This window comes from Apodemus sylvaticus, chromosome 3, assembly GCF_947179515.1.
Source record: "Apodemus sylvaticus chromosome 3, mApoSyl1.1, whole genome shotgun sequence".
NCBI lineage: Eukaryota > Metazoa > Chordata > Mammalia > Rodentia > Muridae > Apodemus > Apodemus sylvaticus.
Genome location: NC_067474.1, coordinates 143,925,702 through 143,951,541, shown reverse-complemented (window position 1 = coordinate 143,951,541; position 25,840 = coordinate 143,925,702). Strand labels below are relative to the sequence as shown.

General features: G+C 51.6%; 1 protein-coding gene across 1 annotated transcript; it reads left to right on the top strand.

Moving 5' to 3' along the window:
* Positions 1 to 11,983: 11,983 nt before the first annotated feature.
* On the top strand, positions 11,984 to 23,258 carry Serinc2 (serine incorporator 2). The gene is made up of 9 exons (XM_052175684.1): positions 11,984 to 12,139; positions 12,698 to 12,888; positions 13,452 to 13,531; positions 13,942 to 14,079; positions 16,101 to 16,270; positions 17,861 to 17,951; positions 18,254 to 18,389; positions 21,245 to 21,454; positions 22,769 to 23,258. The coding sequence occupies exons 1-9, from the start codon at positions 12,104 to 12,106 to the stop codon at positions 22,902 to 22,904; spliced, it is 1,188 nt and encodes a 395-aa protein (XP_052031644.1). The 5' UTR covers positions 11,984 to 12,103; the 3' UTR covers positions 22,905 to 23,258.
* Positions 23,259 to 25,840: the final 2,582 nt, after the last annotated feature.

Genomic DNA, 25,840 nt, shown 5'->3' with positions numbered 1-25,840 from the left:
ATAAACGGCTAAGGACAGGCTTTGGGGAGCTGAGGTCAAGGCCACCTGTGATGGCCTCCTAGCTCAACCCTGTCTGAGCTGTGTGGATCTGAGCAACAATGCAGCAGTTTCTGTGACCACAACCAGCGTTCGGCCAGTGCTAAGTTTACCAATAACACGAACCTCCGTTTCCTCATGTGTGAACTGGGGCAGGGAATGAATCCTTCTCAGGACAGACACGGACTCAGACGGTGCCACGAAAGCGCGTGGCTCTTGCTTGGGCTCTGCTAGGGTGAATTATATGTGAGGTCTGCTGTTCTAGATGTGTCATTCCGTAAGTGGGCAGAGGTTCGTTTCCAGTCAGGCTGGGTCGTGGGCCGTGGTCATGGTTCTCTTCATCTAGAAGATGTGGGATGTGAGCAACACTTTGAAGGCACCGCAGGTGGACAAGGAGAAGGACTTTCAGGAAGAAGGCAGTGGGTGGGCTGATGTGTGGAGGAGGGAAAGTGCGGGGTATTTGCAGAACAGCCCTGGCACAATTACCAGCTCAGCCAGGCTGTGTGAATCACCCGGGGAAGCAGTTAGGCCGGATCTTTGGCCCCTGGGGCCAGCCAAACCTATGGACTTCCTTCCCTAACATTATCTGGTCTAGAGTTGATGGGGGAGCAGGCTGGGGCGAGCTACCATAATTACAGAACTCTGCCGCTGCGTCTCACACCTGCCCGGATGCCCTCTCCCACCCAGTGACCTCCTTAGCTAGGAGGTCATGGTTGCACACGGATAAAGAGGGAGGAGTGCTGAGTGGTGTGTGTGTGTGTGTGTGTGTTTGTCTGTGTATCTGTCTCTGTGTGTATCTGTCTCTTTCTGTGTGCATGTCTATCTGTGTATCTGTCTCTCATGTGTATGTGTGTGTGTAGTGTTGAGCATGTATCTGTCTCTCTTTCTCTGTGTATGTCTATCACTTTGTGTGTCTGTCTGTCTTTCTCTCTCATGTGTGTGTGTGTCTGTGTGTCTGTCTCTGTGTGTCTGTATATCTGTGTGTGTGTGTGTCTGTGTGGTCTAAGACGGGGCCAGTAGTTTGAAGACCAGGTGGATGGAGAGGAGGGCTCTGAATAAGGACGAAGCTGGGGCCTTAACAGGGATGGGAATGATGCGGCTCTTATTCATGGGACATTTGCTGTGTGTTCTAACAGCCCCATGAGGCAAGCACCTTTGGTTTCAATAGGGGAAACTGAGGCTCAGAGAAGCAAAGTAGCCTTCTCCGGTCCTCCCTCTGTCTCTCTTTCCTTTCCTTCCTTCTTCCATCTCCTTTCCTTCCACAGAATCTCATGTAGCCCAGGTTGACCTAGATAGACCTGGCTATGCAACCAAGGATGATTTTGAAATTGTGATTCTTGCTTCTGCCTCCTGAGTACTGGGTTACAGCATGAGCCACTGTGCCCAGTTTCATGTGGATCAAATTCAGGCCCTGCATGCTCTGTGAACACTGCAGACTTAGCTACATTATTATCCCCTTTTATCTAGTAATTTATCATTTGGCGCCAAGATCCAAGAGAAGACTGCCTCTAATGTCCTCTAACAGTGACAGTATTATGGGGTCGGTCACACAATGGCCCTTGTGAAGTTCAAATCCGGATATATTGCCAAATCCTCACTCTGGTTCAGTATACAATCCTAGCTCAGAGTTGGGTTGGGCTGTGCCCCCATCGTTGCTGGACTTTTCCCTATCTCAACCACTGTAGGAAAAGTCTGGCGCCAGCACCTGTCCCAGGTGAGTCCTAGGAGGCCCCGAGCCTCGCCGGAAAGTGACGAGCGACTTCGGCAGGTGGGGCGGGGCCGGGGCGGGGATGGGCTTGGGGTGGGGCCAGCCAAGCGCCTGGAGTCCCACCGGATCCGGGATCCAAGGCTGGTGCCCCGCGCCCCGCGCCCCGCAACGCCATGGGGGCCTGTCTGGGGGCCTGCTCCTTGCTCAGCTGCGTGAGTGTCCACCCGGTCCCTGCCGCGGCCCCGCTCACTTTTTCCTCTACCTTCTTCCTCCAAGTACTTTCTTCTTTTTGCTTCCTCCAAACTTGCCTTTCTGGGGCCCCCACCGGTGCCCTTCTTATCCTCATCCCGCAGCCGCTCAGCTTCGGCCGCCGTGCGCCGGACAGCTGGTGTCGCGGCTCGGGTGACCGCGGGGGAGGGGTGGGGCGCGGCCCAGCGCCTTCGGCGCCGCCACTCAGGGAACCGGGACACCGAGGCCGGCAGCGGGTGCGGAGAGCCCCGCGGCCACTGCGCACTCCCCAGCTCAGAGCGCCCCCCGGGTGCGTGGCACGTCTCTCTCCGGGGCGCGGGACTCTTTGTGTAACTGGCAGGGTCCCGGCCCCGCTGTGCCTACGTTTCTATCTTTCTGGCAGAGAGTCCGTCATTCTGTCTGCCTCTGTCGCCTGGTCAGTCTGTTCTTTTGTGTTTGTCCCATTCACATCTCTAGGGTTCGGGCTCTGTCTGCATCCTCTCTCGGCGCGCAATCCGGCCCGCTCGCTCTAGGGCACTTCCCCCCTGCAAGCGCTGGACCCTTTCCCTTCGGCTCAGGCTGGAAAGGGGATGGGGGTTGGGTGGGAAGGGTGGGAAGAAGCCCCCCCACACACTCTCCCATCCCGCTCTTGAGCGAGGTTGGTGTCGGTTGTCACTGACTACCTGTGCCAAACTTTGGATTTGGGAAGACCCAGAAATCGAAGGAGGTTGCGTATGCCCACCTGGTCGCCACTGTTGGGGACCAGGCCGGTGGCCAGCTCTGTTTTGGGGCAGCCTAGGAGAGGGGATTCAGCCATACCGGGCCGGGAGGCCCCTACTTTCCCAGCCCCCTTTTCTCCCCTCCCACCCCTCATTAAATCTGAGGTTCTTTCAGACAGCTCCCCCCCCCCTTTCTGGCCCCACACAAAGAGGGGCGGAGAGGGGCTCCGGCGCTGGCTGCAGAAGGAAGGTTTAGGATTTGCATCCTTTGTCCCTGATTTGTGTGCGTGTTAGGAGCGGGTGCCCAGGAGAGAGCTGAGCAGCTAGAGGTTTTCTTTGTAGCCATTTTCTGAGGGTGAGCTCAGGCTGGGGAGGCGGTGGTATGGGTCCCTGGACACAGTTCTTGTCCTCTCTTGGGCCTCTCTTTCCACTGAAGCAAGCGTGTGTGTGTGTGTGTGTGTGTGTGTGTGTGTTGCTCTAGCCTGAACAGGAGACCAGAGTAAGGCTATTGCTTACTGATGCTCATATCCTTCCTGGGACATGTTTGCTTCCTGGTTAGGGAGGGAGAGCTTCCCACTCACAGACCATAAGATTCCCTCCCATCTGGTCTTGCCTGGTTACCCTTGCCCTCCTGGGAGAGGGCTTGTGAGAGCAGTTGGGCCAACCCTTATATCTTGATCTCTCCATGCATGAGCTGAAGGCCACACGGCGGTACCTCCTTTGGTATACTCATGGTGATATGAGCAGATGAGAGGTGGGAACTGCCACCCAGCTCCTGGGTACGGTGAGTGGGCATTGTGGGAGCGGTTGTCACCCTGGAGGAGGCATAGGTGGAGAATTCCATCTGGAGAACAGAGCCAAGAACTGCTCTGAGTCACCCAGTCTGCAGTCTACAGAGCTGAGGCCAGCCAGCCTTGCTCGGAGCCTCAGCTCACGGGGAGTTAGCTCAGCAGGTTACACAGTGAAAGCACAGGGGATTCAGTCAGCTTTAAAATCTGAAGCCAGGGAGCTGGTTAAGAGCACTGGCTGCTGGTCCAGAGACCCCAGGTTGGGTTCCCAGCACCCACGTGGCGGCTCACAACCATCTGTAGCTCCAATTCCAAGGTATATGGTGATCTCTCTGATCCCCTTGGGCACGGTGTGCATGTACGCATGCGCATAAAAATATCTAAAATAAATTTTAAGAGTCTGAAGCCAGATGTAGTGCAGTATTCAGAATGTAGAGGCAGGGGCCGAAGAGATGGCTCAGAGGTTAAGAACACTGACTGCTCTTCCAGAGGTCCTGCGTTCAATTCCCAGCAGCCACATGGTGGCTCACAATCATCTGTAATGAGATGTGATGCCCTCTTCTGGTGTGTCTGAAGATAGCTATAGTGTACCCGTATACATGAAATAAATAAAGTCTTTTAAGAAAAAAAAATGTAAACCCTGTCTCGAAAAAACCAAGAAAAAAAATGTAGAGACAGAGGTTCAAGATCAGCTTCACCCACATAGTGATTGTCGAGCAAGCCTGGGATATATATTCTCTGTCTCAAAAACAAAAAACAAAAACAAAAACAAAACAACAACAACAAAAAAACCCTCACTCTTGGTTCAGGTGTCTTCTCTAACTCATACCCCCACCACATTCTGGGGGAGAACTGGAAGCTACCTAGTGACTAACATCTGTAAAGGACCCGCCCCTGGCTTTGTTTCCTCTGACATTTGGATTTTTTTGTTTGTTTGTTTTTGTTTTTGTTTTTTCTTCGAGACAGGGTTTTTTCTGGATAGCCCTGGCTGTCCTGGAACTCATTCTGTAGACCAGGCTGGCCTTGAACTCAGAAATCCGCCTGCCTCTGCCTCCCAGAGTGCTGGGATTACAGGCGTGCGCCACCACCGCCCGGTTCCTCTGACATTTAGTACCCTGGATCATACTGTCCCACTGATCCTCCAGGAAGCCCTCTGGCACTGCTATCCTGTGGTGACCATGCGACAATGGCCACCACTCACTCTATCCTTGTTATAGGTCGGCACCCAGGGATTGAGCTACCTTGTGACTCAGATTGAGCTACTTGTGACTCCGACCAGCAAGATACTTATTTATAAATATCTTATTTATAGTTACTTTCCTTGCTGCAACAAAATGCCCAACAAAAGCAACTTACAGAGGAGAGGGTTTATCTTTCTTATGATTTGAGGGGTCTGTCTATTAAGGCAGAGCAGCCTTTGTAGCAGGAGCCTGAGGTCACTGGTCACAAGACCCCGACGGTCAGGAAGCAGAGGGAGAGAGATGCTTGTGCTCAGATCTCCCTCTCTTCCTTCAGGCTGGACTCTAGCTCACGGAATGATGTCATCTGCATTTACATGGGTCTACCCGCCTTGGGTAACTAATCTAGATACCCCTTACTGACATGCCTGGAGGCCTGTCTCTCAGATGGTTCTGTATCCTGTCAAACTGACAATCAACAGTAACTGTCACCTCTATATGTGCCCTTTTGATTAATCTTCAGAGGCTCCAGTGATGTAGTTGATATTATACCCATTTCTGGCTGAGTTTGTGACTCAGCTGATAGAGTACTTGCCTAGTATGGGCAAAGACTTGGGCAACGGTGGCAGGCTCCTGCCGGGTGTTGGTGGCACACACCTTTAATCCCAGCACTTGGGAGGCAGAGGCAGGTGTTTGAGTTTGAGGCTAGCCTGGTCTACATACACAGTGAGTTCTAGGACAGTGAGAGCTTACATGGAGAACCCCTGTCTTGAAAAACCAAAAACTAAAAGTTAAAATTTAAAACGAGTGAAAAGAAGGATCCAGAGTTTCTGATCATCCTACCTTGAGTCCTGTGCCTGGGAATTGTCTCAGAGAATCCATCCCCATTTTGCAGATGGAGAAGCTGGATCAGCTAGAGTCAGTGATTTCCTCACAGCAAAACAATATTAGGTGGAGCAGGGAGACTCTCCTTAGTGTCAGCAGCACCCCACTTCCATGACAAGTTGCCCCATGGGAGTGAAGGTTTTTTTTTAAAGACTTGTTTATTTATTATATGTAAGTACAATGTAGCTGTCTTCAGACACTTTTTCTTTTCCCTCTGGCTTGCTCGCTGTCGCTGTCTTCAGACACCCCAGTAGAGGGCATCAGATCTCATTACGGATGGTTGTGAGCCACCATGTGGTTGCTGGGATTTGAACTCACAACCTTCGGAAGAGCAGTGTTCTTAACCACTGAGCCATCTTTCCAGCCCAGGAGTGAAAGTTTTAAAGATTTATTTATTTGTATGTGTGAATGCATGTGCAAGCATATGTGCATGCACATACGTGTGTCTACAGCAGCCAGAAGAGTGTCAGATGCCTCTCTACCTTTTTCTTTGGGGGCGGGTCTTCTTGGCTAGGTGGGAAGCCAGCTAGCTCCAGCTCTCCTCTTGCCTCCATTCTGCCCAGAAGTTTGGTTGCAGGTGTTCATGAGCCCCGTGATGTTACATGGGCTCTGGGATTTGAACTCTGCTCCTCATGAGGGCTGCAAGCACTCTTAACCACTGAGCTGTTTCTCTGGACCCAGGAGAAGTTCTGATGGAAAGATGGGAAGACCTCAGGTGTTTCTGGGTGCCTGGGTTGATGGGAGATTTTTGTGTTCTCCTGGCTGTGACTGAGATGACCACTTCTGCCAGGCATTGGTGCTGGACAGGTGAGTCCTGCCTTCGAGGAGGACTGGGATCACAGAAGATGAGTCACACATCTGGACACAGTCACACATCTGGATGAGTCACACAGCCTGGACAGCCTAGACAGCCCTCAGTTTTCGGGAGGAGGGTTGTGCATTTGAGGGACAGTGCTCAAACCCTGGCTTGGCATCTTCCCATCTCCTACCGTGGGCAGCACATAATCCTCTCTATGTCTATCAGAGGAACAACAGGACCCACCCCTTACTGGTATAGAAATTAAACAGGACGGAGAGGGGTCCAGGGACGAATTTTGCATTAAGCTGGCGTGTAGTCGCCAAGCCATAAACACCACACGGTGGCGAATTGCTGAGGACTGCCAATGAGGAAGTGGGAATACCAGAGGCACCACGAAACTCAGGGCTGTCTACGTACAGAGCCTGAGCTTGGCCAAGCTAGTGTCTGCCCAAGAGCTCATTTCATAGATAAGGACACTGAGTCCAGGGATGGGGGGGGGGGAGAGAGAGAGAGAGAGAGAGAGAGAGAGAGAGAGAGAGAGAGAGAGAGAGAGAGAGAGAGAGAGATCCTCAGGTCAAAGTTGAAAGAGTTAGCACCAAGATGGCTCAGAACCCTCCTTGGAACCCTCCAGATGCCTCTCTCTCTGCCATTGGAGGCTGGAGTGGCTCAGGCAGTGGAAGTGTGGTTTGTGGAGGCTGTAGGGTGCACCCCCGTGCAAGGTTTTGGCTTTTAAATGCTGATGAAACACTTATCATATGTTATACAGTATAATGCCTACCATTGGGATCTTTGGTCTTTGTTTTAGTCTTTAAAGACCTTGTCATTTATCTTAGGCTGTCTCGTTAAATGACCCAGCCCAGGCAAGTGGTTTGTCAGAGTGGATGTTGCCAGTTCTGGTACCCGATGGTAACTGCCACTGCCACCCTGTCTCCTGACGTCAGTTCTCTCTTCTGGGTGACTGAGAGCAGCCAGTGACTCTCTGCACCCCTGCTCCACCATCTGCCTCCTCATTCTGGACCACAGTTCTGTCACGAAGGATAAATCTGCTGTCATTTTTCTTGGCAGTGAGTTCCCATCGCCTTTGAGGGGAAATCCAAACTCCCTGGCATAGGCTTTGAGGACAGAGGCTACCGCCTAGTACCACTCCAGCCACCCTGGAAGTCCTGAAGATACAGTGTTTGTGGTTGCTGCCTCTACTTACTGTTTTGTCCTTCCCTTCCCTTCCCCTCCCTCCTCTTGCTCTCCCCCCTCTTTCTTGGTAATTTGTTTTCTCGAGACCGGATCTTACATAGCTCAGATTGGTCTTGAACTCATGTAGTTGAGGATGGCCTTGAACTTGTGAACAAGTTCTGGGAGGACTCACAGGACCATCACCTCCAGCTTTGTCAGTTTGCGTTGCTGGGTATTGAAGCTAAAGGCATCGTGCACAAGGCAAGTGCCCAGGGCCTACAAGCTGTAGTCTCTTCCCAGCGGGGGCAGCAGGTTCAAGGAGGTGAAACGGCTTGCCACCCACCTTTCCTTTCCTTTTTCCTTTCCTTTCCTTTCCTTTCCTTTCCTCTCCTCTCCTCTCCTCTCCTCTCCTCTCCTCACCTCTCCTCTCCTTTCTTTTCCTTTCTTTTCCTCTTCTTTTTTCTCCTCTCCCTTCCCCTCCCACTCCCCTCTTGCCTTTTTTATCTCTTCTCCCTACTCCTTCAGGGTCTCATGTAGTCCAGGTTAGCCTCAGACTCACAAAGTAGCTGAGGATGACCTGGGGATGATCCTCCTGTCTCTACCTCCTGAGGACAGGTGTGAACCGCCTCACCCAGGATCTAAACCAAAGCTTTGTATGTGACCCTGACTGACCTCAGGCAGAGGAGCTCCTGCCTCGGCCTCCCTTGGCCTTATTTTAGCTGCTTTTCTTGCAGTTCAAGAACATCCGGCTGTTCACACTGAGATGCTGCCATCGCCAGCACCGTCTGCAGCGCCTTTTCAGCTCCGTAGACGGAAGCCCCTGTGTGTGTTGTTCTTCCATCCCGGGTCCCCGCGCCAGCTCGCTGATACCTCCTCAGTGGATTCAGCTGGTTCCTTTTACCACGCATGTCCTTTGTGCTTGGATTGTGTCAACTGGAACCGTGCCCTGCAGGCTGTAGCATGTGCTGGAATTCATTTATTTATTTGTGACACATCTCACTGTGTGGCCCAGGCTGGCCCTGAATGTTTCTGCTTTCCAGTTGCTTGGGTTTATAGGCGTGCCCTGCCACACCTAGCTTTTCCTTTTTTAAAAACATTTTTAAAAGATTTATTTATTACTATAAGTCAGTACACTGTAGCTGACACACCAGAAGAGGGCGTCAGATTTCCTTACAGATGGTTGTGAGCTACCATGTGGTGGCTGGGATTTGAACTCAGAACCTTTGGAAGAGCAGTCAGTACTCTTAACCGCTGAGCCATCTCTCCAGCCCCCTAGCTTTTCCTTTTTAAGAGTTATGTTGACATTCTAGTGGATATCTAGACCAGACTTCACCTGGTCACCCACACAGAATGGTGTTGCTCAGCCTCCTCCTCTTGTGTCTTGCCTTGTTGTACTTCCCGTGTTCCTGTGAGCTCCTGTGTCTCTCTCTCTCCTATGCAGAGGTCAGGGTGTCTATAGGAAGCAGTTCAGACAGAATCTGGTCCAGACAGAGCCAGGGTGGGGATGCAGATCATATGGGGTGGGCTTGTGTGCTGGGAATCACTGTACTGGGCCTTCGTCTCTCTTAACCTGGGCCCTCTGAGTATGTGTGAGGCCACAGACATGCTGAGGTTTCAGGTATCAGAAGCCCCTGGAGGAGCATCTGGGTTTTGACCTCTATGAATCAGAGTGAACTGAGCCGGCATCTCACCAGAACCGGTAGCACATCTGTTCCAGGCCACAAAGAGAAAGTGTACCAGGCCAGAGGTGGAACCTAATGGAACCATGCACCTGAGGTGGGAGGGGTTTGTTCTCGCCGTGCAAACAATGGTGTGTCTGTGAAAGGCCTGGCCTCTGGTGGCACAGTCTCCTAGGCTGACTTACAGGCCTTGGTCATATGAAACTTTTGGGGTGGTGAAGGGGGTGAGTGGGATAGCTTCAAATGCATTATTTTAGCTCAACTTGGTCTTAAAACTGATGGTTCTCTTTCTCAGCTCTTGGGCTCTTGCGTGCTGGGGATTCTGGGAGTGCATGGCTCTGCCCTGCATCAGTTTGCCTTTTTCAGATGGGAAGCATGCTGTGCATGGATGGAGGGAGCGCTTTCCGCCCGCCCTGCGCTTAGCTAACCCTTCCGATCACTTCTAACCCCCAGCCTCAGTGCTGTGCTGGTATGGCCGTCTGACTTCTGCTAAGCCCTTAACCTTTATCCTCATGTGTAAGATGAGACATCTCTCAGGCTTACCCAAAAATGGCTATAGTTAGGAGGCGGGGCTTCGGGGAACAACTGGAAGGTGTGGCTGGAATTTGCTGGAACGGTGGAGCCTGTGACTGAATAATTTTGTGTGCTGCATTCCTTGTTGCACTTGGCTTTGTGAGTGACAGAGAGTTTTTCCTGGGAGGCTTCAGTCTGAGAGAAGAGGCAGATGGGGAGGCAGCAACACAGTGTTGTGCCCCTAACGGAAGCCTCAGAAGCTTCAGTCAGCCAAGCTGACCCTAAGGGTGAGGTCATTTCTGCAGCCGGGGGCTGTGTACCCTCAGAGGATGTCTGTTGTCCTGTGGATGAAAACCAGGGTCCCTAGGGCAGGCTGCGTGTCTGGTCCAATTAGCATGTCAGAGGGCACACCGTGCCTTCTCCATCTTCCTGCCCCAGATGTCCTGGGCAGGAAGGCTTTCCCCTCTGGGCCTACCATTGCCTACTGATCCTTTAAGCCCTCTCCTTAAGTCACTGCCTCAGGGAGGCCTTCTAGGACTTGCCATTACCCAGTCAAAACCAGCCTGGTTTGCTCTGTCACAGAAATGCGCATCTCTGAGTAGCACGAATAGTTTATTAAATGCAGGCAACGCTTGCTATAAGGTCTTAAGATCCACCAACGACTTTTGCTCTCGGGTTCTTTACCTGTGTAAGGACTTGGACTGTTCGTGCTGTCCAGAGAAGCTGTTTCCTCAAGGCCTGTGCTTGAAGGGACTGACTTTGCAGAGGAGCGGGTCTCTTCTCTGTTGACTCAGTTATGGTAGAGCCTCCCTAGCCTCTCAGTGGTCAGCCCAGGAAGGCTACAGGTTCTACTGTGGATGATGGGAAACGTTATGTCGCCCTCTGCTGTCCAGAATGGGGTCAGCCCCAGGGAAAACAGCTGCAGAGAAGTCTCAGTTCCAGATGTTTGAATGCCTGTCTTAACATGTCTCTGGTTCTTTGCTGGATACTTTGCGTGCATTGAACGCATAGTTTATGATTCTCTAATAGGTTCCTGGCACTGTGTCTGGGTCTGGCCCTGTGAACAAAGCAGACAAAAAAAATTCCATCTGTGTTACAAGAAACCTACAACGAACATTAGAGTCATAGAGAAAAATGAACTGGGGAAGAGACAGGTCTTTCAAGGGGCTTGCATTCTGTCTGTCTGTCTGTCTGCCTGAGGTAGGCCTCAGACTCATTATGTAGCCGAGGCTGGCCTTGAACATCTTGATCAACCTCATGTCCAAGGGTTACAGGTATGAGACATCACCCCTGGCTGCTCTTCTAGGGGTTCTGAGTTCAATTCCCAGCACCCACATGGCGGCTCACAACCATTGGATGTAAGGGATCCAGTCCAATGCCTTCTGGTCTGTAGATGTAGATGCAAACAAAACATCAATGTACATAAAATAAATAAGTCTTATAAATCAAACAGGGCTGAAGAGATGGCTCAGCAGTTAAGAGCAATGGCTACTCTTCCGGAGGTCCTGAGTTCAATTCCCAGTGCCTACATGGTGGCTCACAACCATCTGTAGTGGGATCCAATGTCTTCTTCTGATGTGTCTGAAGATAGTGACAGTGTACTTACATATACAAAATAAGTAAATCTTAAAAAAAAGTCTTTAAAAAAAAAAACCAAAAAACCTCCCAAAAAACTTCTTTAAAAACAAGCAAACAAACATAAACCAGTTTTAAACGTTCCTGCTTTGTTCTCACAATTACCTGTAGAGTCCCTACTGTTGTGACTCCCTCTCCCCTTTTTATGGAAGATCATCTGGGATCAGAGGTTGAGTGACAGGTCACACAGGTCATTCATCAGTGACAGCTGGCCCTCTGGATTTCCTTCTTTTTAAAAAATTAATTAGTTAATTTAATGTATGTGAGTACACTGTCTTCAGAAGAGGGCATCAGATCCCATTATGATGGTTGTGAGCCACCATGTGGTTGCTGGGAATTGAACTCAGGACCTCTGGAAGAGCAGTCAGTGCTCTTACCCGCTGAGCCATCTCTCTATTCCTCTGGATTTTTTTTTTTTAACCACTCCCTCCACCTAAGCGATAAACAGTGTGACCCCAGCCCTCTTCTGCTGCCTACAGGCTTGTGGCCCGTCCTGTATGGATTCAGTTTTAGTCCCTGGCTAGAAGATTGAATGGGGTCATCTCCCCAGCTCATCAGACTTGATATGGCTGCTGGTGGGTGCTGCGTGCCCACGTGGGGAAGGGGACTAACGAGGCTACCGTTCTCTGTCTCCCCTAGGCATCCTGCCTCTGCGGCTCTGCACCCTGCATCCTATGCGGCTGTTGCCCCTCAACCCGCAACTCCACGGTGAGCCGCCTCCTCTTCACCGGCTTCCTCTTCTTGGGGGTGCTGGTGTCCATCATCATGCTGAGCCCCGGAGTGGAGAGTCAGCTTTACAAGGTGAGTGTCGGGGAGGGGTTTGGGAGGCGCCCGGATCGCCGCGCCCTCCACAGGCCAGGTAACGTGGTTGAAGTTTCAGGTACTGATGGTGTGTCAGTAGCAGGGGTGAGAGGACACCTGAACCTCCCACTGGGTGGATCTCGGAGAATTTTATTCATCACGACTGCCCTCTACAGGCAGGTCCTGGGAGTGCGTCTCCCCCGGAGTGCTGAAGCCCAGAGTGGGAATCTTGTCTTGGCCAGTGCCATTAGTGTGGATCCCTGCAGAGTCCGTAGAGAGACCAACCCTCTCGAGGGTTCCGGAGGGGGGAGCCCATTCTGGGAAGCGGGGCTTCACACGTCGCAGTACTGAGATAGGGGGTGGGCAGGGAGGGCGGAGATGGCAGGGAAATGGTCCCCTAAACCGGAGCTGTGATGGGCTAGGGACCTGGGTGGCCTTTCTTAGTGTTCAGAACAGCACGGGATGGGAAACTTGGAGATGGAGGCAGGTTCAGACCTGATGGCAGACTACAGGGTTCTGGTGCATGGGGGCCCTCAATCTTTCCTGTTGTCTCCATAGCTGCCCTGGGTGTGTGAGGACAGGACCCAGCAACCCGTGGTCCTGCAGGGCCCCCTGGACTGCGGCTCCCTGCTGGGTTTCCGCGCTGTCTACCGGATGTGCTTCGCCACGGCAGCCTTTTTCTTCTTCTTCATGCTGTTAATGATCTGTGTCCGCAGTAGCCGGGACCCGCGAGCAGCCATCCAGAATGGGTGAGGGGCGACCACGTACACCCTGGCACACTCCCTGGAGGGCTTTCCTCTCCTCTGTCTGTCCCCAGAGAGCTCTAGACTCCACCCTCAGACTCATTAAAAGCCAGATGTCAGCTTCAGCTGTTCCTAGGAGCCAAACACAGTCTCTCACCTGGGGTTGATTCTAATAGCCTGTCTAGTCAGTCCCCAGGGACAAGCAGGTCTGGGTTTTTATGTGGTTAGTGGAGATCAAATTTCAGTCGTCATGGCAACCACTTCACCAACTGAGCTATCTCCAACCCCTACTAACATCCATTTTTCAAATGAGGAAAAAGCTCAGAGAGGGTAGCGGTTTGCCTGAGCTCACACAGCAGTTTAGTTACAGTCTCATTGCTTGGTTCTTCCCACTGGTTTGAGCTCCAGGCTTTTTCTCGGAGAGGGAAAGCACCTATATCTATCACCAGGAAGGCCCTTCACCTCTCCCAGGACCTGTTTCTTGGGGTGGAGTTTCTAGGCTGCCTCTGCGCCGGCCCTGTATGTCCCCGCCGCCCACCACTCAGCTCCACTCTTCATTTCTCCTGCAGGTTTTGGTTTTTTAAATTCCTGATCCTTGTGGGTATCACCGTGGGTGCCTTCTACATCCCTGATGGCTCCTTTCCCAAGAGTAGGTGGCTCCGGGGACCGTGGAAGGGAGGGGCAGGAAGGAGGGTGGTAGGGTGGGAGGGTAGGTGGGTGGGAGGGTGGGTGGCTCTTTGCCTTGGCATTTCACTGACTCCAGGTGGCAGCTGGTCCTCGACATTCCCTTCTCTAGATAGCCTTGTAATGCTTGGCTTTGATGCCCTAGGGTAACTCAGGGTGGGGGACCCTCTGGCTTCAGCACTAGTCAATTGTGAGAGGGGGACTGTACTTCTCTGGGTGTCCCCCATGCAGAGTCTGGCATGGGAGAACTACTGAACGAGTCTGTGTGTTTGAGAAAGAACACCTGACTGAAGCTGTGCTAGAAACCCCAGGGCCCTGCCGTCCCCACAGCTGCTCTGCGGCCCCAGCCCCCGCCTCACAGCTCTTTCCCCGCAGTCTGGTTCTACTTCGGTGTCGTGGGCTCCTTCCTCTTCATCCTCATCCAGCTGATCCTGTTCGTTGACTTTGCCCACTCCTGGAACCAGCGCTGGCTGTGTAAGGCGGAGGAGTGTGACTCTCCAGCCTGGTACGCAGGTCAGTGCCCTGCTGGCCTCCACACTGAGGGGCCAGGTCTCTCATGCATCAGGGTCTGGAGTTGAGGACGTTTGGGGAGGGGTGGAGGAAGAGACTGAGGATTGTGGGGAGCCACCTGAGGGGCCCTGAGGGGGTGAGGTCAATAACCTCTGTAGCACAGACTGCACACAGCAGGGAACGGGCCAGGAGATTTTGGTGGTGGCTCAACCATAAGTGGTCACTGAGATCCTAGCAACAGGTTGCCCTGCTGAATCTCTTGCACTTATTGTAAGTCTGCAAGAAAGGCTCAGCCAGCACTTACTGCTCTTCGAAAATATGACAACCTGAGTTTATACTCTCAGAATCCACACAAAAGGCACGCTGTGAGCTGGGCAGTGGTAGTGCATGCTTTTAATCTCAGCACTTGGGAGGGAGAGGCAGGCCTCTGAGTTCTAGGCTGGCCTGCTCTATAGAGCATCCAGGATAGCCAGAACTCTACAGAGAAAACCTGTAGAGAAAAAAGAAAAGAAAAAAGAAAAAAGAAAGAAAAGAAGGAAGAAGTCACAGAAATATGTTGCTAACTGGCTGCTCAAGGCTTACACTTAATGAGTCGTCTTACATAGCTGAGGACCTCCTGCCTAGGGAATGGAGCTGCCCACGGTGGGCTGAGCCCTCCTACATCAGTTAATGAGCAAGGCAATCTCCCACAGACCCTGGCCTCCTGCAGCTCTTCATTTGAGACTCCTTTCTCAAGTGACTCTAGGTTGTGCTACAACCTAGAGTTAACAGTTAAAGTTAACCATGACAGTGGCAATAAGGCGAAAGTGTTTGTCACACAAACCTAGTGACCTGAGTGTGACCCCCAGAACTTACATAAATGTGGGAGAAGAGAACCCTCAGAGAATCCACAGAGTCGTCCTCTGGCTTTCACATGTGTGCCATGGCACATGTGCTCCCACACATTAACACATACAGGATAATCAGTGTTTAAAAATTAAAAGTAAAGAAGCTAGGTATGATGCTCACATCTGTAAGCCCAGCATATGGGAGGTGGAGAAAGCAGGGTCAAGAGTTCAAGGCCAGCCTCTACTAAATAGTGAGTTGGAGGCTTAGACTGAGCTGCATGAAGTACACGCCCTCTCAAAAGACATAAATAAAGGTCCTGGTGTGGTGGAACATAGTTTCATTCCAACACTCTGGAGGCAGAGGCAGGTGGATCTCTGTGAGTTTGAGGCCAGCCTGGTCTACAGAACGAGAGTTCCAGGACAGCCAGAGCTATACAGAGAAACCCTGTCTCAAAGCAACAGCAACACAGCAGCAGCAACAGCAACAACAATTGCATCAATGTGACTTTTAGAAAATGGAATATTTTAGAGCACGGGTTTATTACTAACTATTTTTCTAAATTACAAAATTTTAGCATATTCAAGCTACAAGGCTGTTGAAGTTGTCTAACTCAAACTTGAACTTTACACAGAGATGAAATATAATGAAATATAAAAGCTGGATTATTCTATATAGTCTTGAGGACTTGATCAGCAAATTAGTTTGGATTATTTTATGTATATGAGTCTTTGCCTACGTGTATGTCAGTGCACTGCGTGTGTGCCTGGTGTCTGTGGAGGTCAGCAGAGGGTGTCACATGCCCTGGGACGAGAGTTATGGATGGTTGGAAGCCTCCACGTGGGTGTTGGGAACTGAACCCTGCGAGGGCAAAGAGTGCTCTTGGATGCTGAGCTGCAGACATCTCTCCAGCCCTGAAGATTATTTTGAATGACAGAGGTGCAGTGATGTCTTCTACAGCCCTGTTTGTCTGTATTGTACTCAGAGTGACCGTCACCTCCTCATAGTATGCAAGTCATTATGAGTTGGATTGGTACAGGAACTCAGAAAGGCACCGTGGGGAGCCACTCCCTGCCTTGGGAAACTGAGGCCTGTGGCAGCAGAGCGGCTCAGTGCCCTCAGGTGTGGGTGTTTCTCCCTCTGCCTCCCGGATCTGAGCTTTGTTCTGCACCCCCACCCCCACCCACCCCCCTGGCCAGGCCTTTTCTTCTTCACCTTCCTCTTCTACCTGTTGTCCATCACCGCTGTGGCACTGATGTTCGTCTACTACACGGAGTCTGGTGCCTGCCATGAGGGGAAGGTCTTCATCAGCCTCAACCTCACCTTCTGTGTCTGCGTCTCCATCATTGCGGTCCTGCCCAAGGTCCAGGTGAGCCTACTCTTTGGGCAAATCGGTTTGCAGATGTTCTGCCTGCCTATATGGTTGCACTCCAGAAGGGGGCGCCAGATCTAATTGTAGATGGTTGTGAGCCACCATGTGGCTGCTGGGAATTGAACTCTGGACCTCTGGAAGAGCAGTCAGTGCTCTCAACCTCTGAGTAAGGAGTAAGAGGGGGTGAGGACAGCTCAGCCAGTAAAGTGCTCTCTGGACCAGCATGAGGGCCTGGGGTTTGATCCCCAGCACCAAGTCAAAGAGATTAGGTAGGCTTTTAACCCAAGAGCTGGGAGGTAGGAACTGCCAGTCCAGTCAAACTGGCAAGCACCAGGCTCTGCCCAGAACCCTTGTCACAAAGAACAAAGGAGATGGATCCTGAGGGACAGCAGCTGAGATTGTCCTCTGGCCTTCATATGTATGTGCATGCACACACACTCACACACACACACACTCACACATACATAAACACACACACACACACACACGCACATTCACATACACACACACGCGCACACACATAAACACACACACATGCACACGCACATTCACACATACACACACACTCACACACATACACACACACAAACATACACTCTCTCACACACACATTGACACACATACTCTCACACACATACATGCATACACTCACACTCATATACACATTCACACACACTCATACACTCACCCTCACACTCTTTCACACACACGCGCGCGCGCGCACACACACACACACACACACGTATGCTCTCACATACATGTACACACATACACCCATATGTTCACATATACACATTCACGCACATACTCGTATACACATCTACACATGCACATACACACACTCACACACATGTATACACACATGCACACTCACACATGCTTACATGCATATACTCACATGCTCTTTCATACATACACACATGCACATGTGCATGAACATTTACACACACATATACACACACACTCACACACCCAAACATGCACATGCATGTTCTCTCTCTCTCTCTCTCTCTCTCACACACACACACACACACATACACACTCATTCAAACACACCCTTCTACAGAAAGAAGATGAAGAAGAGACTTAGCCAAGGCTGGTAAACAGTGGGGCTGGGATCTGAACCAAGGAGGGCTGGCTCCAGAGCTTGTGCATGGAGTGCAGAGTGGGGGAAAATCCATCCGTAGGAGTCAAGGCCAAACAAAATGAGTTGGGTTGCAGAGCTCTGTGGATCAAAGGCAGAGAGCTGGCAGGTCACGGGTTACCATGGCAGGAGCTCAGGGACTTATTTCCCTCTCTCCCGCTCACCCCTTCACCCCCAGAGAGGGGGGCCAGGCATATGTCTGGTTTCAAAGCCACGGAGGGGAAGAGGTTTGGAGAGCAGGCTGAGTGTTGGGGTGTCTGGAGTGACAGTGGGGTACAGGCAAGGGAAGCAGTACAAACTGGAGAAGCAGAAGAAAGGGTCATCTGGGGTGTGGAGAGAGAGAGAATCAGGGCTCCGGATTTGGGTAGGAAGGAGTGGAGGAGTGGTGACTGACCTGGTGGGCTGAGTGGCCTGGGCTCTTACCTGTGAACTCCTATTACCAGGATGCCCAGCCCAACTCAGGTCTGCTGCAAGCCTCCGTCATAACCTTGTATACAATGTTTGTCACCTGGTCTGCCCTGTCCAACGTCCCTGGTGAGTACAAGACAGGACGCTGGAGGCACAGTGTGTGTGTGTGTGTGTGTGTGTGTGTGAGAGAGAGAGAGAGAGAGAGAGAGAGAGAGAGAGAGAGAGAGAGCACAAGGGTCTTATCTGCTCCTGGAATTGTCTATCTTTCATTGTATCTGCCACGCACTATCTGCTGCTGGGCCTTAGAAGGTCAAGTATGTGTGTCTGTCTGTCTGTCCTCTTGGACAGTTCTCTGTCTGTCCTTAAAGTTCCATGACTCCTAGATCCAGTCAGCTAAAGGTTCAAGATGTCTGTGTTTCTTCCCCCAGACCAAAAATGCAACCCTCACCTGCCCACTAAAAACGGAACAGGCCAGGTGGACCTGGAGGACTACAGCACAGTGTGGTGGGATGCCCCAAGCATCGTGGGCCTCGTCATCTTCATCCTGTGCACCTTCTTCATTAGGTAGCACGGGCTTGGGCTCTGGGAGGGGTACTGAGTTGGGGAGTGAGGGAAGAGGACCAGGAAGCTTTCTATGGCTGTGATAAACATCATGACCAAATCCGGCGTGGTGAAGGAAAGGCTTCTTTTGCCCTGTACGCCTCACTCACAGTCCACTGTGGCGGAACACTGTTTGTTGGTTTGTTTGGGTGGCGCGCTCAGTTTGCTTTCTTATACAGTCTAGGCTCATGTGCCCAGGGATGGCACTACCCACAGTAGGCTGGGCTCCCACATCAATCATTAATCAAGAAAATGACCCTCCTAGTTGGTTTTCTCCCTGGGGATTAAACTCAGGTCATCAGGCTTGGCAGCCGATGACTTGGCCCGCTGAGCCGTGTCCCCACTCCTGTCCCCTGCAGCACAAGCATGAAAGTATTAAGACACAAGCTGTAAGCTGGGCAGTGGTGGCACATGTCTTTAAGCCCAGCACTTGGGAAGCAGAGGCAGGCGGATTTCTGAGTTGGAGGCCAGCCTGGTCTACAGAGTGAGTTCCAGGACAGCCAGGGCTATACAGAGAAACCATGTCTTGGGAAAAAACAAAAAACAAAACAACTCCCCACCCCCTGGGAAAAAAATCCAAGTAAATGACTGTCAAGATGGCTCAGTGGTTAAAGAGCACTGGCTGCCCTTCTAAAGGACCTGGATTCAAATCCCAGCACTCACGTGCCAGCTCACAATTGTCTGTAACTCCAGTTCCAAGGGATCTGACACCCTTGTACAGACAGACAGACAAGCAGGCAAAACACCAATGTGTAAAAAATAATAAGGTTAAAAAAGAAAATCCCGAGTTGGAAAGATGGCTCAGTGGTTAAGAGCACCAATGCTCTTCCAGATGTTCTGAGTTTAATTCCCAGTAACCACCTGGTGGCTCACAACCATCTGTAATGGGATCTGATGCCCTCTTCTGAAGACAGCTACAGCATACTCATTATATATATAATAAATAAACAAAATCTTTTTTAAAATAAAAACAAGAAAATCCCAAGTAAAAAAAGTAAAAAGGAAACCCCTAAGTGTCATTAATTAATTAATTCATTAGCTAATCAAAAGCCCAAGGAAGGCCGGCATAAATGCAGGCATTTTAAAATGTCTTCTTGCATATGTGAACATGATGTGTGGGGGAGTGCAGGTACCACGGCACACATGTGGAGGTCAGTGAAGTCCGTTCACATGGATTCTGAGGATGGACCTTGGGTCACCAGGCTTGTGCAGCAAGGGCTTTTACCTCACCGAGTTTCCTTGACAACCTACGCCATTGTTTGGTCTTTTCAATGCTGAGATGCGGCTGGGGCTTTGCTAGTGGTAGGCCAGTGCTCTGCTACTGACTCCGCACCACTCCTGCCCCACCTTCTCTTCATAAACATGAAAGCAGTTGCTAAAACAAAATCTCTAAGACTAATAAAGTTTAAGGTGTCCAGGCATGGCTCATGCCAGTGATTCCAACCTTTGGGAGGCAGAGGCAGGAGGGAGGGTTGCTGTGAGTTTGTAAGACCATGTGAGATGGTCTCACGAAACGACCAGAGGGTCGGGATGCTGGTGCAGTGGAGAAGGCCCGAGTGGGGTCTCCAGCATCTACCTGAAGCACATAACCCCCGCCTTGCAGGATGGGGGGCAGGGCGAGTCTTGGGAGCTTGCCGGTCAACTGATATATCTAAAACGTCACCTTCCAGGATCAATGAGAGACCATGCCTCAAAACTAAAGTAACTAAGCAGTTGAGAAAGAAACCTAACATCATCTTTTGACTTACACGAGTGTTTACACACACACACATGCACACACAATGTTACTACAGGCGAGGACACCCACATGTACACGTGCACACCCACATACTCTCTCCACCCCAATAAACAACCTGTATTAACTTTCCTTCTGTGGCTGTGATAAATACCACGATCAAAAGCAACTTGGGAGGACAGGATGTACTTCAGCTTACACTTCCAGGCTATAACTGTCCCATCCCGGAAAGATGTCAGAACCAGAACTCGAGGCGGGAGCCTGGCAGGAAGCAGGAGTTAAAGCAGGAGCTGTGGAAGAACCTTGGTTTGGGGCTTGCCCCCTGTGGCTTGCTCAGCCTGCTCTCTTAGGTAGTCCAGGGTAACCTGACTGCCCTGGGTGGCACCACCACAGTGATCTGGGTCCTTCTGGGTCCTCCTGGATTGGTAATTAATCTAGATGATGTCCCAAAGACTACCTGGAAGCAGTGCTGAAGGAGGCAGCTCCTTAGTTGAGGTTCTGTCTTCCTAGATGACCCTAGTTTGTGTCAAATTGACAAAAACTTAAGCAGCTCCTGGTTTGGTGCTTTCCTTTTCTTTTTTCTTTTTAAAGATTTTGTTTATTAATTTTATATATTCAATGAGTACATTGAAATGGCATCAGATCCCATTGTAATAGATCCATCTGTAGATGGTTGTGAGCCACCATGTGGTTGCTGGAAATTGAACTCAGGACCTCTGGAAGAGCAGTCACTGCTCTTAACCCCTGAGCTATCTCTCCAGCCCAGTTTGGTGCTTTTCGATACTTGGTACTCAGTACTATGTACTCAGTATCCAGCACCTGTTCTGGGAATGGTTTGAAATGACTAGTTTATACCCTGTAGAGGGTGTTCGTGGGCCACATTGAGGGAATCCAGGCTTCACAGAGGGTGTATTTTACTCTGGGACATAAGGAATCAGGTAGCGCTGAGGGTCTAAACAGTGTGTTGACTCCTGGGCCTCCAAGGAGCCAAGGCCACCCAGTACTGTGACCGTTTCCAGACACATCCTGTTGTGTCTGCCCAACTCTGCTAGTGGCCCTAACAGCCTGCCTTCCTCTCCCACAGCCTGCGGTCCTCTGACCACCGTCAGGTGAACAGCCTGATGCAGACAGAGGAGTGTCCAGCAGAGATTGTGCAGCAGCAGCAGGTGGCTGTCACTGACGGCCGAGCCTATGACAATGAGCAGGATGGTGTCACCTACAGTTATTCCTTCTTCCACTTCTGCCTGGTGCTAGCCTCTCTGCATGTCATGATGACACTTACCAACTGGTACAGGTATGCCGCAGCAGCCTGGTGGGTGGCAGGACCTGGCCAGTCCCAGGTGGGCTCACTGTGTGTCCTCCAGCCGCTTCTGGGTATTCCAGTCTCTGCACGGAGCTTGGGAACATAGGTGGCAGGGCCTGCCTTAGATCCCCAGAATCCAACCCTTGCTCTGCCTTAGTTTCCCTGCTGTGAAATTTCCCTTCTTAGCCCAGCTTCTGGCATTTCATTCAGAGACCAGCAGGGACAGATAGGAGGTGAGGCTGGGATTGATTAGGGTGACCATGTTTGCAAATCAGGGCTGGACTGTGGGGGAGTCTGGTGTGGGATGCATGGATGGGGTGGTCAGACTCAAAGTCACAGAATTAAGAGTCAGAGTCACCAGGCAGTGTTGGCACATATCTTTAATCCCAGCGCTCAGGAGACAGACAGAGACAGGGGCATCTCCATGAGTATGAGGCCAGCCTGGTTTACAGAGTGAGTGTGAATTCTAGGACAACCAGACTATACAGAGAAACGTTGTCTCAAAAAAAAAAAGTTAGAATCGAGAGGCCTAGAGTTGGGGTTGGGACCATTGAGAGTCACATCTTATCAGGACTATTGGGGAGCCATAGTTTGCCGATATACACAGGTCATTTGGTTAACATTGAGGTTCAGAGGCGATCAACCCAGTAGAGGTGCAAGGAGCTGAAGCAGGGGTAAGAAGATCAGGGGCCAAGGCTGAGTTATTGGATTAAAAACCGAAGTTGGGACAAGCAGAAGTCGGTTCATCAGTCCTGAGGGACGAGGAGCCGGAGAACTGGGTGACAGAGTCCTAAAGGCAGGGTTTCTCTGTGTGGCCCAGGTGGGCCTTCAACTTCAGATCCTCCTGCCCCACTGCCTGAGACGCTGAGATTACAGGCCTGGGCCACTGACCCTTGGACTTTTTTGTTTTGCTTTTGTTAAGGGTCTCATGTAGCTCAGGTTGCTCTCACACTTACTGTGTAGCGAAGGATGATCTTGAACTTCTGATCTTCTCACCTCTGCCTCCCAAGCGCTGGGGTTATAGGTATGCATCACCATGCCGGGCTCACGGTGACAAAGTGAGGGACCAGGAGTCAGGTCAAGTCAAGGCCTCGAACTATGGTCAAGACTGGAGTTGAGGCCAAGTTTGGGTCTGTGGTCCAGGGTCATAGGTCAGGTGTCTCCAATGTGAACAGCACAGGGATTGGAGTTTCAGGTTAAGAGCCAGGGTGTCTCAGGATGTCTCAGCTGGCTCATCAGGTCAGGGGACAAGACTGAGGTCACAGGATTGGGGACCAGACTCATGAGCCCGACGGTGTGTTCCAGCCCTGGGGAAACCCGGAAGATGATCAGCACGTGGACCTCGGTGTGGGTGAAGATCTGCGCCAGCTGGGCGGGGCTGTTCCTCTACCTGTGGACCCTGGTGGCACCCCTGCTGCTGCCCAACAGAGACTTCAGCTGAGGATGCCCTGCAGCCTGCCTACCTGGTGCCTTGGGGCTCAACAAGGGCCAGCCTACCCTTGGCTACAGCTATCTACTCTCTTCCAGGACCTGCCTGAGTCCGGAGTCTCCACTCTCAGTGCCTCCAGGGTCTGTGGGACATTACGCTCTGACCCAAGTCCCACTTTCCTTTGCCGATGGCCATGCACACCCACCCTTGGGACTGAAGTTACCCCTGTTCTCAGGGTCCCCAGAAGGGGGCATGAAAGGAGAGAGTGGCCCAGAGCTGCTCAGCTGACAGGGGGTACCCACCCTATACACTAAGGCTGATGCTCCAGGCCTCCAGAACCCACTCCCTTCCTAGACCACGTGCCTTACTGAGTCTTTAAGACTTCACCCAATAAACATGCTTGTACCTGTGTGTGACTTCCATGTCTTGTGATCCTCACCCCTGGTGTGAGGCCTCATGCCTCCTAAGCGTGGGAGCTGGGGCATGCTTGGAATGAGGGTCTTGAAGGAATATGGTGAGTGGGACAGAGGAGGGGGGTGATGAGCTAGACAGGGCTAGCCTCAGGACCCTGTTTACAGTGTCTGCCCAGGAGCTCTGTTCCCCCCTGCTCCCCTCTGCTCTGTATTTGTAGTCTGGACCCCATCACTCACCGCTCTAAGCAAGAGCTGCAGTGGTCCTTGGGCTTGATGCCACGGGAGTCCAGAGAACGCCCACGGCATTCCTAGGCCTTGAAACACCTGGGAAAGGGCTTGTGGCCTGGAGCCACCAAGCCTGCCTGGCTCTGAGGGCACCTAGCTCCTCGGGGACTAGAGGAAAGTGGTGCTGTCCGGTTGGTCAGCGGCTTCTGCAGTGGCTCAAGGAGTTTGGCCTGTGAATCAGGCTCAGCCAGAGGGGCTCAGTGAACGGAGGCCTCTTATTCCATAGCTGGCCATGTACCCCGCCCACTTGTGGGTGTGACCAGTCAGTGGGTGTGGTCTGTGGGTGGGTGTGGCCTGTAGGTCCTTCTTTGAAAGTCCACTTGGGTGCAGTCTTTAGTCTCACCTGGGACACAGCCATCTCCTAGGTACCCCCAGGGTTTTGGGGAGTATAGGGACTCAAACAGACGTCCTGAAAACAGAGCAGGAAGTGCTGGGCTGAGAGGAGTGACAGTTGCTGAGGTGCACAAGGTCAAGATGAGGGGCTCAAGAGCAAGTACAAACTGAGGTGCTGGGGGAATGGGGGGTCAGAGGACAGTGAGGAGATAGGTGTGGGCGGAATGGTACAGTCTCCCTCAGGGGATGTGGGGAGACCAGGTTATCCCACAGACAGAGGGGACCCACGGGGTACCGAGCCGGCAGAAGGCCTACAGTTGTGAGCTAATGCTGGCATGGTCCCCATGACTACAGCAGAGTGGTAGAGTGGATTTCCCCGGGTGAGGTGGGGCGCATGAGGCTGGACTGCGTGAAGCTGAGGAAGGCTCTCACTAGGGATGGGTCTGGAGGGTATGCTTGTCCTGAGACCCTCTGTGTGAGGTTGCCAGGGCAGCGTACACTGCTCTTCTTTCCTTGTTTCTCCTTCAGGAGAAAAATGACCAAGGTGTTCCTTGTGCCCTGTGTATTTGTAGAGGGAGTTGATTTGCCGGGTGTGGTGGTACACGTCTTTAATTTCACTTGTTAGGGAGGCAGAGGCAGGTGGGTCTCTGTGAGTTCGAGGCCAGCACGGTTTACAAAGTGAGCTCCAGAAAGCCAGGGTTACACAGAGACACCCCACCACCACCACCAAAGGGGGAAAAACAAAAAAAAAAAAAGGAAAAAAGAAAAAAGGGGAAAAACCCCCTCCCTGCCCTGCTCCACCCTCACAAAAAGAAAAAAGAAAACGTGGCTGTGGTTGGAGGCTTGTTACCCCAAATCATAGTCAGCAATGCACTCACTACATGCCAGGGACTGGGCTGGGCCTTGCTGGTGGCATGGGGGAGGGGCAGAACAAAGAGCCACTCTTCTGGGTAGGTGAGGGACTTTCCCCTGGTCTCCAGGGAAGACAGGTGCAGTCACACTCATTAGCCTAGAGGTAGGGTTGTGACCACCCACAGGACAGGGAGGCTTTTTAGCTGTTCCCTCTCCTATTGTCCAGCCACCTGATTTTCACCCACCCTCCATGCCTCCTCTGTTCTTCCTCCCAGCCAGCCACCGCCTCTCTTCCTTGTAGACCTGTCACTAACCCTTTCTGGTCACTTTCCCTCCTTTGGTTTGTGGGAGAGGCCCTGTGACAGCAACTCTGTGGCTTGCAAGCCCCTGATAGTCTGTGCTTCTTGGACTGGGAAAGGAACTGTCCTTGAGTCTGAGGAACTACACCATCCTGTCCCCAGGCCACTGTCCCTCAGCCCCACCTGCAGCTTAGTTTGTAGAGTGACACAGGCAGGGGTGGGAGGTGGAGCTTGGGATTGGAGGGACAGGCAAAGCTGATAGATGACATCAGAAACACTTGGAGAGCTCTGGGCTTGGCTAGTTCTGTCTGCCTTGATGTGTCACTGTGTGTTATTACCATCTCGGGACCTCTCCTGTACTTTTCATGACCGTGGCCACTAGCTTTTCTGTAAGCCATAAAGTGTTTTACATGCAGTAGTTACATAGCACATAGTCTCAGCCCTTGTGGTGGTTTGAATATGCTCTGCCCAGGGAGTGGCACTATTAGGAGGTGTGGTCCTGTTGGAGTAGGTGTGGCCTTGTTGGAGGAAGTGTGTCACTGTGGGGGTGAGCACCCTCCTCCTAGGTGATTGATAATGGACTGAACTAATAATGGGAAGTGTAAGCCAGCCCCAATTAAATGTTTTTCTTTTTGGTTTTTTTGTATTTTTGTTTTGTTTTGTTTTGTTTTGTTTGAGACAGGGTTTCTCTGTGTAGCCCTGGCTGTCCTGGAACTCACTCTGTAGACCAGGCTGGCCTCGAACTCAGAAATCTGCCTGCCTCTGC

Excerpts from the sequence above, each read along its gene's own strand:
- Serinc2 (XM_052175684.1), top strand. The coding sequence starts at position 12,104 with ATGCTGAGCCCCGGAGTGGAGAGTCAGCTTTACAAG. Across the intron at positions 16,271-17,860 it reads CGGTCCTGCCCAAGGTCCAG|GATGCCCAGCCCAACTCAGG; the intron begins GTGAGCCTACTC and ends TCCTATTACCAG. Across the intron at positions 21,455-22,768 it reads ACACTTACCAACTGGTACAG|CCCTGGGGAAACCCGGAAGA; the intron begins GTATGCCGCAGC and ends GGTGTGTTCCAG.